We start from the raw sequence: 13,627 nt of genomic DNA on the forward strand, positions 1-13,627 counted from the left end.
TCCATCCATCTATCCGTTTAATCTATCTGTTGCTTCTGGGTGGGGTCACGGTGGGTGAGAGGGGAGAGGGAGAGAGAGAGCGGTAAAGGGATGATGGTAGTGGAAAGAGGGAGATATATCTCTCTAATCTGTCTGTTTTGGGCGGGGTCGGGGTGTGCTTTATTTTTGTCAGGACACCGATCCAAGCCTATCAACCGCTGTCCTCCCTGGCCTCAACACACACACACACCTTGGAGGAGGAGTTGACACACACCCTGAAAGGTGGGTTACACACACACACACTGACACACACACACACACACACAGACACACACTCCATGATTGAGGAGAAAATACACGCCTTGACTGTTGAGCTACAAATGCATGCGCACATTTACACACACAGCGCTGGGTATCTGGCCACCTAACAGTTGTCAGGGTAGGGCGTCTCTGGGGTTATCTGCTCCTGCCCCCCCCCCCCCCCCCCCCCAGAACATCAGTGAGACTCTCTATATCACCCTTAGTCCTCCCTCTTTCCATCTACCTCCTTCAGTTCACCCAACCCTAGTCCACTCTCTTCTCAACCCCTGCCCCTCTAAACATCTGTCAAACTCACATTCCCAGTTAGTCCAGTTCCTCTAACCGACAGAACATGAATCAAACTTATAACCTCTCCAAACGGGCTTCCACGCCTGTTCTATTATTTCTAGTTCTGTGATCCCACTCACATCCCTGCCCCTATACCCTGTCAATACCATTGACGTTGAAGCACTGTTTGTGTAAGAAAAACTTCTGATAGTTATTCAGCTATTCAATCTCTTGAGTTTTTTGCTCAGAGTTTCCACAACCTGTCTGGGAGTTGCAGGTTCAATCTTCAACTTCTCTGTATCAGACAGCTCGTCCCCTCGATCTGTCTCTTAGGAAAGTCAAGTTTCCCAGACAGCTTGTATATCCAGGAAGTTGTCTGTCTTTCCTTGTCTTTCACTCTAAAATGAGTGCTGTGTGAAGTCATGAATAAGGAATATCATATTGTCTTAAAAACTCATTTTCCTGAACTGTCAGACTCGCATTGGCAATGGGCATACTGCTTTTATTGCAGCCTAGTGAGTTAAGTAGGAACTGGTGAACTCATTATCAGACTAAGATGAATGTTTGATACTAAATATTCCGCTAGTTAGTGAAAGGATGCATGCACTGTAGTACAGTAGGAAATCTGTAGTCTGTAGTAGCACAGGGAGGAGGAGGGCTTTCTACTAAGGACAAACACAAACACACTCTCTCTGTCGCTCTCTCTCTCCCCCTCTCCTCTCTCTCTCTCTCTCTCTCACTCCCTCTCTCTCTCTCTCTCTCTCTCTCTCTCACTCCCTCTCTCCCCCCTCTCTCTCCTCTCTCTCTCTCTCTCTCTCTCTCTCTCTCTCTCTCTCTCTCTCTCTCTCTCTCTCTCTCTCTCTCTCTCTCTCTCTCTCTCTCTCTCTCTCTCTCTCTCTCTCTCTCTCTCCCTCTCTCTCCCTCCCTCTCACCCTCTCTCTCTCCCTCTCCCCCTCTCTCTCCCTCTCCCCCCTCTCTCTCCCTCTCTGTAACTGTGTGTATGTTTGGTTGTTCTCTCTAGCTGAGGATGTGGAGTTGAGGCGGTACTGTGCCTCGCTGTTTGCTGTGTCATCCTGCGGGGGCAGCGCTGAGCCAGAGCCCTCACCTGGATCGTGTCTGAGCATAGAGGAGTTAGATGACGTGAGTCTTAAGAGGCCTCTTAAACCACCCTCCAATATCTGCTGTTACTATGGAGACACACACAGGCGGCCTGTGAATAGGGTTTACTTCTCTCTCTTTTCGTTCTTCACAGACAGTTGGAGACGGAGGCTTTTTTACTGAGCAGAACTCAGAAGACAACACAAAGTAAGACTTAATTTAAGATCCTCTCCACAAAGGTTTCTTCTGAAGCCACAGCAACAATCACTAGCTCCGCATCCTGGCCTCTGGCCTTGAAGTGGCAACATCACACATTTCCTTATATCAACTCAACTTTGGAGAGGTGGACTGACTGCTTGATGTGATCATTACTACAAAGGAGAATTGAGAAGTGTTGCCTTTTAGAGGAGAGAGAGGGTACACTGTGGATAGAGGAGGGGGAGGGCTGGGTGTTTAGAGAGGAGGTCCATGACTGTTTAATTGATTAATTGATGGTTGAAGCTCCAGCTCTTGCCCTCTGTCTCCTCGCTCTCTCGCTCTCTCTCTCTCTCTCTCTCTCTCTCTCTCTCTCTCTCTCTCTCTCTCTCTCTCGCTCTCGCTCTCGCTCTCGCTCTCGCTCTCGCTCTCTCTCTATCACAGGCAAGAGGAAAACAATGTAATTGGAGGTCCTAACCTATCCCACAATGCATTGTCACAGGGAGCCATGTTGTCTGGGTCTCCAGTGACCCGGTCACCTCGCCCTGCATTGGTCTCTAAAGCAGGGACCGTACAGATACCACAACCTGACCACACTACTGAACGGTCACCAAGGTCCACCACTGGGTCACCACAGCCCAGAGGACCAGAGACCCCTAGGTCATCAACCAAGACACCAGCCAAGTCAACACAAACTGACCGCTCTTCCAACCTCCATCAGTCAACTCTGGACCCCTCGTCCCCCAGCCCTTCTCCCGCTACACCCAACCCAGACCTCTTATCTGCAGGGCCCCCATCCTCTCTGTCTCCCTCTCCACCTGCTCTCCACTCTCTCAGGTCCACATTCACTCTCTCACCTTCGAGCCCCACGGAGCCAGAGTCACCTCTGTTACCTAGAAGTCCCCGGGCCTCCAGGTTTATTTACCCCTCCTCACCTCCCGTACACCTGCCTGACAGGTTGTCACCTCCAAAACCTCTGTCCCTGAGGTCTCAGTCATCGCCGTCACCATCAGAACCCTTAATGTCCACATTGCCATACTCTCAGTCACCTAGCAAACTATTATCTAGCAAGTCAGAAAGGACCAAGTTACCCCTGAACCCTCTCTCTAGCCTGTCACCAGGAAGCCCTGTGTCCTATGGTCACCTCCGAAACCGTTATCCACCCACGTCACCATCAACACCATCACCTCCAGATGCTCTATCCTCTAGGAACGTGTCAACTCCGTCACCTGAGGACTCTGTATCTCCTGTGTCATCTCCACATCCTCTCACAGCCCGTCTGTCCTCTAGATATGTGTCATCTCCATCACAAGAGGAACCCCTATCCACCAGGCCCCCATACCACCCATTCATACACAGAAGTCAGTCAGCCATGTCACCCCACCCCTCTCCTTCTCCTTCCCTGATGAGTGATCCACTTCATCTGCCTTTGACCCAGTCACCACCACACTCCTCCGACTCACTGAGAAACTACAGCTCCCAGGAGACACCACGGCTGCTCTCAGAGTCCGGGATCAGAAAGTCACACAGTCCCGCCCCTCTTTCCCAGCATGCCTGCAACAGGTAAATGTGTTTGTGTGTGTGTGTTTGTCTGAGTCAGTTCAGCAGAATATTTGGAGACCTTTGCTATATTTCATCTGGTTTTCAAGATTAGTGTAGAGACAGTTTCTCTGTTCAATATGTTGTGTTTCTGTCTGCGGCAGTAATGGCTGCCTGTTGTTCTCCTGGCCTGCCAGAACCAATTAGCTTCAGCCATAAAAAAGTGTTCTTTATTTTTTTATATCGATTAAAGTTTTAAGGAAATAGCTGACATAATGCCATAGCAGGCAGGGCGGTAATTACACCATGAGGAATGGCCCCTATACACCAGTACTGGTCCTGGAGGACACACACAGCCATTACTAATGCATTAGGTCTTGATGGTGCAGAAACAGAGGGTTGGTGAGGAGCTTCCCTGGCCTCGCTCTTAGCTCGTTTACAAACACCACAGCTGCTTCTCCACATCTCACATCTCTACCAATCACCTACAAAAAAGAAATACTGTGGAGTACACCGGTCCCGATTCACCAGAACACTACGTTTTACATGATTTCTTAAGTTGCTCCAGATATCTGCGTGTTCTGTTGTATTGGATGCATTCATAACAGCCCCAAGCCACTGCATACGTACCTGTTCTGTTGTATTGGATGCATTCATAACAGCCCCAAGCCACTGCATACATACCTGTAATAATTGCTTATTATTGTTATTAATTCCCCCATACAGGTTCTGATTGTTTATACTGGTATGTACGGGATGGTTTATGTTCATTTCCCTGTGCAGATTTTGACATGGAGTCATCCAGTGACAGCCTGGGACTGACACCCCGCGAGGAAGAATCCTCAGACGAGGAGATGAAGACGAATGGATGTTTAGAGGAGTGGAGGGGTAGAGCGGAGGACAGATGCTCCACCCTTCTCCCAGAGGGTTCCCCTGTCTTCCTAACAGCCCTGCACCCAGAACCAGAGACAGGAGAGCTTGTCCAAGAACCATCCATGGTGAGTTTCTGTGGAGGGAGAGATGGACACATTATGACACTAGTGGACACATTCAGTCTAGAGACATTGACACTAGTGGACACATTTCAGTCCAGAGACATTGAGACAACCCTGCCTGACTCCATGGTGGACCACCTGCCCATTATGACTACTGACCTGATCAATTAGATAACATTCATATCAGAATAATTACAGTCCTTCATTCAACACTGGGCTGAGCCACATCACTGCAACACCAAAGCCTTGTGTTAGATCCTCATCCTGATCAGAAACAGAGGAGAAAGAGAGAGAGAAAGAGAGAGGGAGGGAGAGGAAGAAGAGGACGCCATTTGAACAGTCCCAAATGGCCCATCTGCTATTTAATGGTGTGATCCTTTCCACAGAGACAGATGGATGAGAAATGAGGACAATAAGCAGTTTATTAAACACCTGATCAGAGACGGCTGTTATCTCTGTCCATTGTGCCTGAATCAGAGAACCATGTTCCTCGACCTGCTAGACATTAATTACCTCCTGTATAGTAGGCCTCTCTCTCTCTCTCTCTCTCTCTCTCTCTCTCTCTCTCTCTCTCTCTCTCTCTCTCTCTCTCTATCTGTATCTCTCTCTCTCTCTCTCTCTCTCTCTCTCTCTCTCTCTCTCTCTCTCTCTCTCTCTCTCTCTCTCTCTCTCTTCTCTCTCTCTCTCTCTCCTTCTCTCTGTCTCTCTCTCTATCTCTCTCTCTATCTCTTTATCTCTCTCTCTATCTCTCTCTCTCTCTCTCCCTCAACCCATCGCTCACCCTCTCTCTCACTCCCTCACCCCATCGCTCACCCTCTCTCTCTCTCCCTCACCCCATTGCTCACCCTCTCTCTCTCTCCCCTCACCCCATCGCTCACCCTCTCTCTCTCCCTCCCCCATCGCTCATACTCTCTCTTTCTCCCTCACCCCATTGCTCACCCTCTCTCTCTCTCCCTCCCCCCATCGCTCATACTCTCTCTCTCTCTCTCTCTCTCTCTCTCTCTCTCTCTCTCTCTCTCTCTCTCTCTCTCTCTCTCTCTCTCTCTCTCTCTCTCTCTCTCTCTCTCTCTCTCTGTCTCTCTCTCTCTCTCTCTCTCTCTCTCTCTCTCTCTCTCTCTCTCTCTCTCTCACCCCATCGCTCACCTTCTCTCTCTTATCTCATCCTCTCTCTTTCTTTGCTAATAAATTGATCTAATCTAAAGTAAAGCCTCCTGATTTTCTCCTGTCTCGGGGCAGGGAGGCCTCTCCTCTCCTTTGGAGGATTAGCTATCTCACAGTGCTCCTGTCAGCTATCCCCAGGGCCAGGGTTAATTAATAATCAATTCATAGAACGAAAAAGGACATTTCAGTGAAAATAACGGGCAATGCCTAATTCATATTAATTTACTGAGTCATTATGGTAAAATATATTATCATTCCAGTGACTTACCTGGCTTAATAAAGGGTAAATAGATATTGAATTTCAATTTCATTTATTGAATTGGCTGAGTTGAGATAGAATTGACCCCAACCCTGGAACTAACCCATTCATTTCCTCTGTCCTGTCTCTCCCAGGCCCTGCGTGTGCTGGCCCAGAGAGAGCAGACCCAGGCGGGGAGCTTCTGTGGCTTGGAGGGGTTCCTCATGCTGGGTCTGGTGGACCTTAGTTCTCCACAGCCCAGCCCACGACCCACACACTCTCACCCAGACACACAGGACAATGCACACATGCTCACCACAGGTGTGTATTTTTGTGTGTGTGTGTGACTCCTTTCTGAAGAGTCATGTTTTCTCATAATTACAGTAGAAAAGCGCTGAAGCTCTTTTGTTGTAAGTGATTAGATTTTAAAGATTACCTCTGTGTCCAACTTTGCCTGTAGGTATATTCCAATTTCCAACTGTTATTCATATCACAAAGAGTTTATCATGGGATTAAAACAAATATGTAGAAACCCACAGCTTATAAGAGAGATGAAATGAGTTTGAAACCCAAAGGAGCTACTGTATGTTTCCACCTTGGAAATGAGACAGTGATACAACATAGCTATACAAGTGGAGAGTCTGACGGGAGCTTTTGTGTGTCTGTGTGTCTCTGTGTGTGTGTCTCTGTGTGTGTGTGTCTGTGTGTCTCTGTGTGTGTGTCTCTGTGTGTGTGTCTCTGTGTGTGTGTGTGTCTCTCTCTGTGTCTGTGTGTCTCTCTTTATACAACGGGTGGGTCTAATCCTGAATGCTGATTGGTTAAAACCACATTCCAGCCAGTGTCTATTCCACAAGTTACCACCGGCTAAATCTGTGACGTTAAAATGCCTATTTACTCTGTTCCATCTGACTGCGCAATTCACTGTCTCATCAGCCCAGCCAGGCGATTTATAAACTTGATCTCCACTATAAAAAACATCTAGACATTATCTCACATTTCTTTTAGACTAACATTTGGTTTTCAACAGTGGAGATTTGTATAAACCTTGCTGTTTGTCTCTCCGACATTTGCAACATTGTTTAAATATTCTAATTCGATCTCCTGCTGTCCCATAGTAATGAATGTGTCGGGAGTCGGGATGAGACAGAAAGGCAGGCAGCGTTTCTCAGCTGGTCGAAATCATGAATCAGCTGGCATCATTTTTATGGATATATAACAAAACAAATGTCCATTGAAAAAAGGTAAAATGAAGTGCAGCTAATTTGCAGTCTTTCCAGCTTCAGTTTGAAGTGATTGTGTTACTGTAGCTGTGTTGTTGGCTAGCTCCTCTGAACAGCAGTGTCCTGATGAGTGAGCACATTCTCTATGCCAGGCGAAACCTCGCCTCATTAGCTCATTGTTATGGATGTATCCAAATAAATGTCACTAGAAAACAGCTTTAAACCAATGCAAATGCAGCTACTTTGCTGTTATTCTGGTTGAACTTTTTGATGTGACTGTAAGTTAGCCGTAGTTGGCTAGCTAGCAAGCAAGGGATAAGAACGTTGCCAGCCAGTATGGCAACAAACGACTGGGTCTCGTCTATAGATACAGAACAAAAAGACTGAACGACTGGTCGCGTCCATAGATACAGAACAAAAAGACTGAACGACTGGGTCGCGTCCATAGATACAGAACAAAAAGACTGAACGACTGGGTCGCGTCCATAGATACAGAACAAAATGAACAAACCACCGGGTCGCGTCTCTGGCAATCCCTAGATTTGTGTCGGGACTATATCTTGTGGAAGGATGAAATAGTACCAATAAATCAATCAAAATAAAGTTTTTAATGAAAATATGTCAATCATTATTTGAATATGTTGCAATATCCCTTCACACACACACACACACACACACACGCACACACACACCTAAGTGATAATGCCCTCGAAGCTGGTGTTTGTTGGATATATTGGCATGGTTTGTCAGCTCTCGACTTCGTCTCGGTCCTAACAACACCCCGTGCCAATATATCCAACAAACACCAGCTTCTCGGGCATTATCGCTTAGGTGTGTGTGTGTGTGTGTGTGTGTGTGTGTGTGTGTGTGTGTGTGTGAAGGGATGATGCGTACAGCCTTGTTGTCAGAGTAAAGTGCCAGACAAAACCTCTCTCTTCTGTTCAACCAGTGCTATGTACTGTACTTACACACAGTTCTCACTATCTCCAGGCTCATATCTATCCTTTGCCCCACTCTCAAAATAAAGGGTAAAAGCACATGTTTAGTGGTCATTCATTTCAGTCATTTCACACTAGCAAACACACTCTACAGTCAATGCACACAATGTAGGGGTTAGCGCCAGGACAATGTAGGTACTGTAGGTCTGATAGACAGGGAACCGTCATCAGTGTATGTTCAATAGAAGACAGCCTAGCGAGACACTGCTGTGCCACAATAACTCTAGTGGAGTACTCAGTCAACGTCATCAGTCCATTATGACACTCCTACCCAAGGAGCTGTTATAAAAACAGCCATTATGGCCACAGAATATACACAAACAAAATGGCTACTATACATAATGGGTGTTGAGACACTGTACTTTAGTTCCCTGCCTCGTTGTGTTGCTGTATATGCCATGAGAAAGGAGAGGATTTAAAGATAAAAGGTCCTTGGGATTCCATCAAGACAACATCATACTTTTGTACAATTGTCTGTTTTTTCCCCCAACGTATTAGTTGGATGCCTGTGTCTGGAAGCTTGGAGTGCATTTGGAGTTCATTGAGGTTGGCAGATTATATAACTCTCTATTGAACAGAAATCTATAATCCAACATTCTCACATAGAACAGGAAGTCTCAGACTCAGACATTCCAACATTCCTCAGAAGGAGGAGTCTCATTAGTAAACAGAGACCTCCTGCACTCTATGCTAGTATACAGTATACCAGGACATACCTCGGGTGGTATGATTAGAGAGAATGTCTGTCTTACACCTCTATCTTATCATTACAATGGACCGGTAGCCCCTCCACACTTGCATTCAGAGACAGACATACTAGTAAGATGAGTTAACAATAAGACAGAATTATGCATACTGTGCAGCTTTGGGTGTGCAGGCTTTCAATACAGACCAGCTATAACCCACTTGTCTCAAAATGAACTAAATATGGGTTGGTCATTTGTAATCATGTTTTAACTCTGTCAATCAAAGTCAGTAATGTCAGATTTTTGGCAAGAAAGCCCATGTTTTAAGGGAGCAGTGCCCTTAATACAAAACCCTGGAACAGGAAATGTCCTTTTCACGACATGCACTGGTCAAACAGAGCCATATGTCTACCATGATCGTTAAGCTCAAAATTAATGGAAGAGAAATGTTAGAGGAAGGGTATCACCTTGATAACGCTCTCATGTATGTCCCTCCATCTGCCTCCTCTTTTTTCCGGAGTGCTATGATCCAACAGGTTTTATGTGTCTCTCGCTTTCTGTATCAGTCCTCCTCTCTCTATCTCTCCCTCTCTCTCTCTCTCTCTCTCTCTCTCTCTCTCTCTCTCTCTCTCCTCTTGATGTATATCTCTCTCAGCTCTCTGTGTCTCTCTTTATCTCTCTGTCGGAAAGTAGTGTAGAGTTTATTGTCAGAAAATGAGTTGAATAGTCTTCAATGTGTCAGTAAAGTACAGGGCTAGCTATCTTATCTGCAAGTCACACAATGACCATGTCTAAATGAATACTCTACAATATATTCAAGATGTGTTCCATCTCCTCAGATTTAGAATTTTAACGTGTGCCAATAGTTCCAAGACAAAATACATACCACTGGGAATACAAACTAGAGGCTGTCTGCTTACCTTCACTGTTCTGAAAGGTGAGAGCAACATTGTGGACTGTTTGATTGTTTTGTCACTGGTCTCTCTCTCTCTCTCTCTCAGGGGCAGACAGCTGGATGCCTAGTAGCAGCCTCAGAGCCTGTGCTGAGGAACACCTGGTTAGCACGGTGATGATGAACAGCCACAGCCAGTCAATCAGCTGCCACAGTCACGTAGCCACACCCACCCGGAGAGGAGCATCCTCTGGTCATGGGCTGTATACATCTGGTATGAGTGGTCTCTCTGGTGCCTGGGTGTGTGTAATGGTAATGCTAAGGCCATATCTAGTCCTTAGCATTACCACTGCAAACTTAACCTCGATATTCAATAGATCATAAGCAGTTCAAGCCTGGTTCCTAAGAGTGAAGAGTTTAAAAAAGCAATGTCGATTTCCAGTTTGTCCTTCTTTATGAGCTAGGAAATATAGATTTGTTTGTAAGAGTTTGATGGCGAACTCACTTTTCCTGTTCTGTGATTTGACCCCAGGAGTAGAGCTCATCTCAGTTTCTCCTCTCCTCTTCATAAATCTGTGTTGGCCTTGTCTTGTATTTACTCTCATACACACAGAACTCAATTTAACCTGCAATTAATGCAGCTCCGATTCCTGCATATGGATACGCTTTCCTGGCACCGACAACGCAGGTTTCATAAAGAGATTATACTGCGCTATCAGTCACACATACACACACACAGGGAGAGAGAGGATTGGGGAGTTGGTCCAAGAGTGTGTCCTCTCCTCTCATCACTCTGTTGGAGCTCAGAAACACTGAGGTAATCTGTTTACGTTGTGGCACGGCTAATACCTCCTGCTGCTAATCAAATCACTACAGTCCCTTTGCAAACCATCTATCCCCATCTCTCTCTCACCCTCCTGTATCTCTCTCTCTCTCTCTCTCTCTCCTCTCTCTCTCTCTCTCTCTCTCTCTCTCTCTCTCTCTCTCTCTCTCTCTCTCTCTCTCTGTCTCTCTCTCTCTCTCTCTCTCTCTCTCTCTCTCTCTCTCTCTCTCTCTCTCTCTCTCTCTCTCTCTCTCTCTCTCTCTCTCTCTCTCTCTCTCTCTCCCTCTGTCTCTCTCTCTCTTTCTCTTTCTCCGTGACTCTCTCTCTCTCTCTCTCTCTCTCTCTCTCTCTCTCTCTCTCTCTCTCCAAAGTCTGTACCATCTCTCTTTCTTTTACAGTATCTACTCTGTCTGATTCTGACCAGTATAACCCAGGACGGCTCTACTCTGTCTGATTCTGACCCAGTATAACCCAGGACGGCTCTACTCTGTCTGATTCTGACCCAGTATAACCCAGGACGGCTCTACTCTGTCTGATTCTGACCCAGTATAACCCAGGACGGCTCTACTCTGTCTGATTCTGACCCAGTATAACCCAGGACGGCTCTCGACCGGCTCTACTCTGTCTGATTCTGACCCAGTATAACCCAGGACGGCTCTACTCTGTCTGATTCTGACCCAGTATAACCCAGGACGGCTCTACTCTGTCTGATTCTGACCCAGGATGGCTTCACTATGTCCCTGTGCCTTTGTGTCCTGTGTTTGTTGATCTCATAGTACGTCTGTGTGTCTCTGTGTTCTATATCTGCTGCAGTAAGGCATGTGGTGTGATGTGGTGAGTGTGAAAGTCCTACTGACAGATGATAGAGAGAGAAGGAGGGAGTGAATTTGGAGTAAAATACTTTTAACACTGCAGCCGAGACTGGAGAAGCAGCACAGAGCAGCGGGCAGGCAAAGTGACACACACTCAGACTCACTCACTCACTCACTCACTCACACACACACACACACACACACACACACACACACACACACAACACACACACACACACACACACACAACACACACACACACACACAAACTTTCTAAGGGCCAGGGCTGTAACTTACGATGGACAGGTGGATGTTCAATCTGATTCAATGTGATGTGACTCCCTGCGGTAGAGGGATAAAACACCAGTGATTCTATAGACACTGCAGTAGAGGGGGATAAAACACCAGTGATTCTATAGACACTGCAGTAGAGGGGGATAAAACACCAGTGATTCTATAGACACTGCAGTAGAGGGGGATAAAACACCAGTGATTCTATAGACACTGCAGTAGAGGGATAAAACACCAGTGATTCTATAGACACTGCAGTAGAGGGATAAAACACCAGTGATTCTATAGACACTGCAGTAGAGGGGATAAAACACCAGTGATTCTATAGACACTGCAGTAGAGGGGGATAAAACACCAGTGATTCTATAGACACTGCAGTAGAGGGATAAAACACCAGTGATTCTATAGACACTGTGGTAGAGGGGATAAAACACCAGTGATTCTATAGACACTGCAGTAGAGGGATAAAACACCAGTGATTCTATAGACACTGCAGTAGAGGGATAAAACACCAGTGATTCTATAGACACTGTGGTAGAGGGGGATAAAACACCAGTGATTCTATAGACACTGCAGTAGAGGGATAAAACACCAGTGATTCTATAGACACTGCAGTAGAGGGGGATAAAACACCAGTGATTCTATAGACACTGCAGTAGAGGGGGATAAAACACCAGTGATTCTATAGACACTGCAGTAGAGGGGGATAAAACACCAGTGATTCTATAGACACTGCAGTAGAGGGGGATAAAACACCAGTGATTCTATAGACACTGCAGTAGAGGGATAAAACACCAGTGATTCTATAGACACTGCAGTAGAGGGGATAAAACACCAGTGATTCTATAGACACTGCAGTAGAGGGGGATAAAACACCAGTGATTCTATAGACACTGCAGTAGAGGGGATAAAACACCAGTGATTCTATAGAAACTGCAGTAGAGGGATAAAACACCCAGTGATTCTATAGACACTGCAGTAGAGGGGGATAAAACACCAGTGATTCTATAGACACTGCAGTAGAGGGATAAAACACCAGTGATTCTATAGACACTGCAGTAGAGGGGGATAAAACACCAGTGATTCTATAGACACTGCAGTAGAGGGATAAAACACCAGTGATTCTATAGACACTGCAGTAGAGGGGGATAAAACACCAGTGATTCTATAGGACACTGCAGTAGAGGGGGATAAAACACCAGTGATTCTATAGACACTGCAGTAGAGAGGGATAAAAACACCAGTGATTCTATAGACACTGCAGTAGAGGGGGATAAAACACCAGTGATTCTATAGACACTGCAGTAGAGGGGATAAAACACCAGTGATTCTATAGACACTGTGTAGAGGGGGATAAATCACATTGATTCTATAGACACTGCAGTAGAGTGGGATTAAACACCAGTGATTCTATAGACACTGTGGTAGAGGGGGATAAAAACACCAGTGATTCTATAGACACTGCAGTAGAGGGATAAAACACCAGTGATTCTATAGACACTGTGGTAGAGGGGGATATAAACACCAGTGATTCTATAGACACTGCAGTAGAGGGGGATTAAACACCAGTGATTCTATAGACACTGCAGTAGAGGGGGATAAAACACCAGTGATTCTATAGACACTGCAGTAGAGGGATAAAACACCAGTGATTCTATAGACACTGTGGTAGAGGGGGATAAAACACCAGTGATTCTATAGACACTGCAGTAGAGGGGGATTAAACACCAGTGATTCTATAGACACTGCAGTAGAGGGATAAAACACCAGTGATTATATAGACACAACAGTAGAGGGGGATAAAACACCAGTGATTCTATAGACACTGCAGTAGAGGGGGATAAAACACCAGTGATTCTATAGACACTGTGGTAGAGGGGATAAAACACCAGTGATTCTATAGACACTGCAGTAGAGGGGGATAAAACACCAGTGATTCTATAGACACTGTGGTAGAGGGGGATAAAACACCAGTGATTCTATAGACACTGCAGTAGAGGGATAAAACACCAGTGATTCTATAGACACTGCAGTAGAGGGGGATAAAACACCAGTGATTCTATAGACACTGCAGTAGAGGGATAAAACACCAGTGATTCTATAGACACTGCA

The 13,627-nt window shown here is 45.9% G+C and overlaps 1 protein-coding gene across 1 annotated transcript; it reads left to right on the plus strand.

Moving 5' to 3' along the window:
- Positions 1–175: 175 nt before the first annotated feature.
- LOC311123157 (uncharacterized protein) lies at positions 176–9,863 on the plus strand (the record flags this gene model as incomplete). The annotated part of the gene is made up of 7 exons (XM_084197422.1): positions 176–261; positions 1,589–1,707; positions 1,820–1,872; positions 2,305–3,423; positions 4,183–4,397; positions 5,949–6,114; positions 9,699–9,863. Coding segments are annotated over exons 4-7 (559 nt in total), but the record flags the coding sequence as incomplete, so codon positions are not given.
- Between the last annotated feature and the right edge of the window lie 3,764 nt (positions 9,864–13,627).

Source organism: Coregonus lavaretus, assembly GCF_964263955.1.
Source record: "Coregonus lavaretus genome assembly, contig: HAP1_SCAFFOLD_6992, whole genome shotgun sequence".
In the NCBI taxonomy this organism is placed as follows: Eukaryota; Metazoa; Chordata; class Actinopteri; order Salmoniformes; family Salmonidae; genus Coregonus; species Coregonus lavaretus.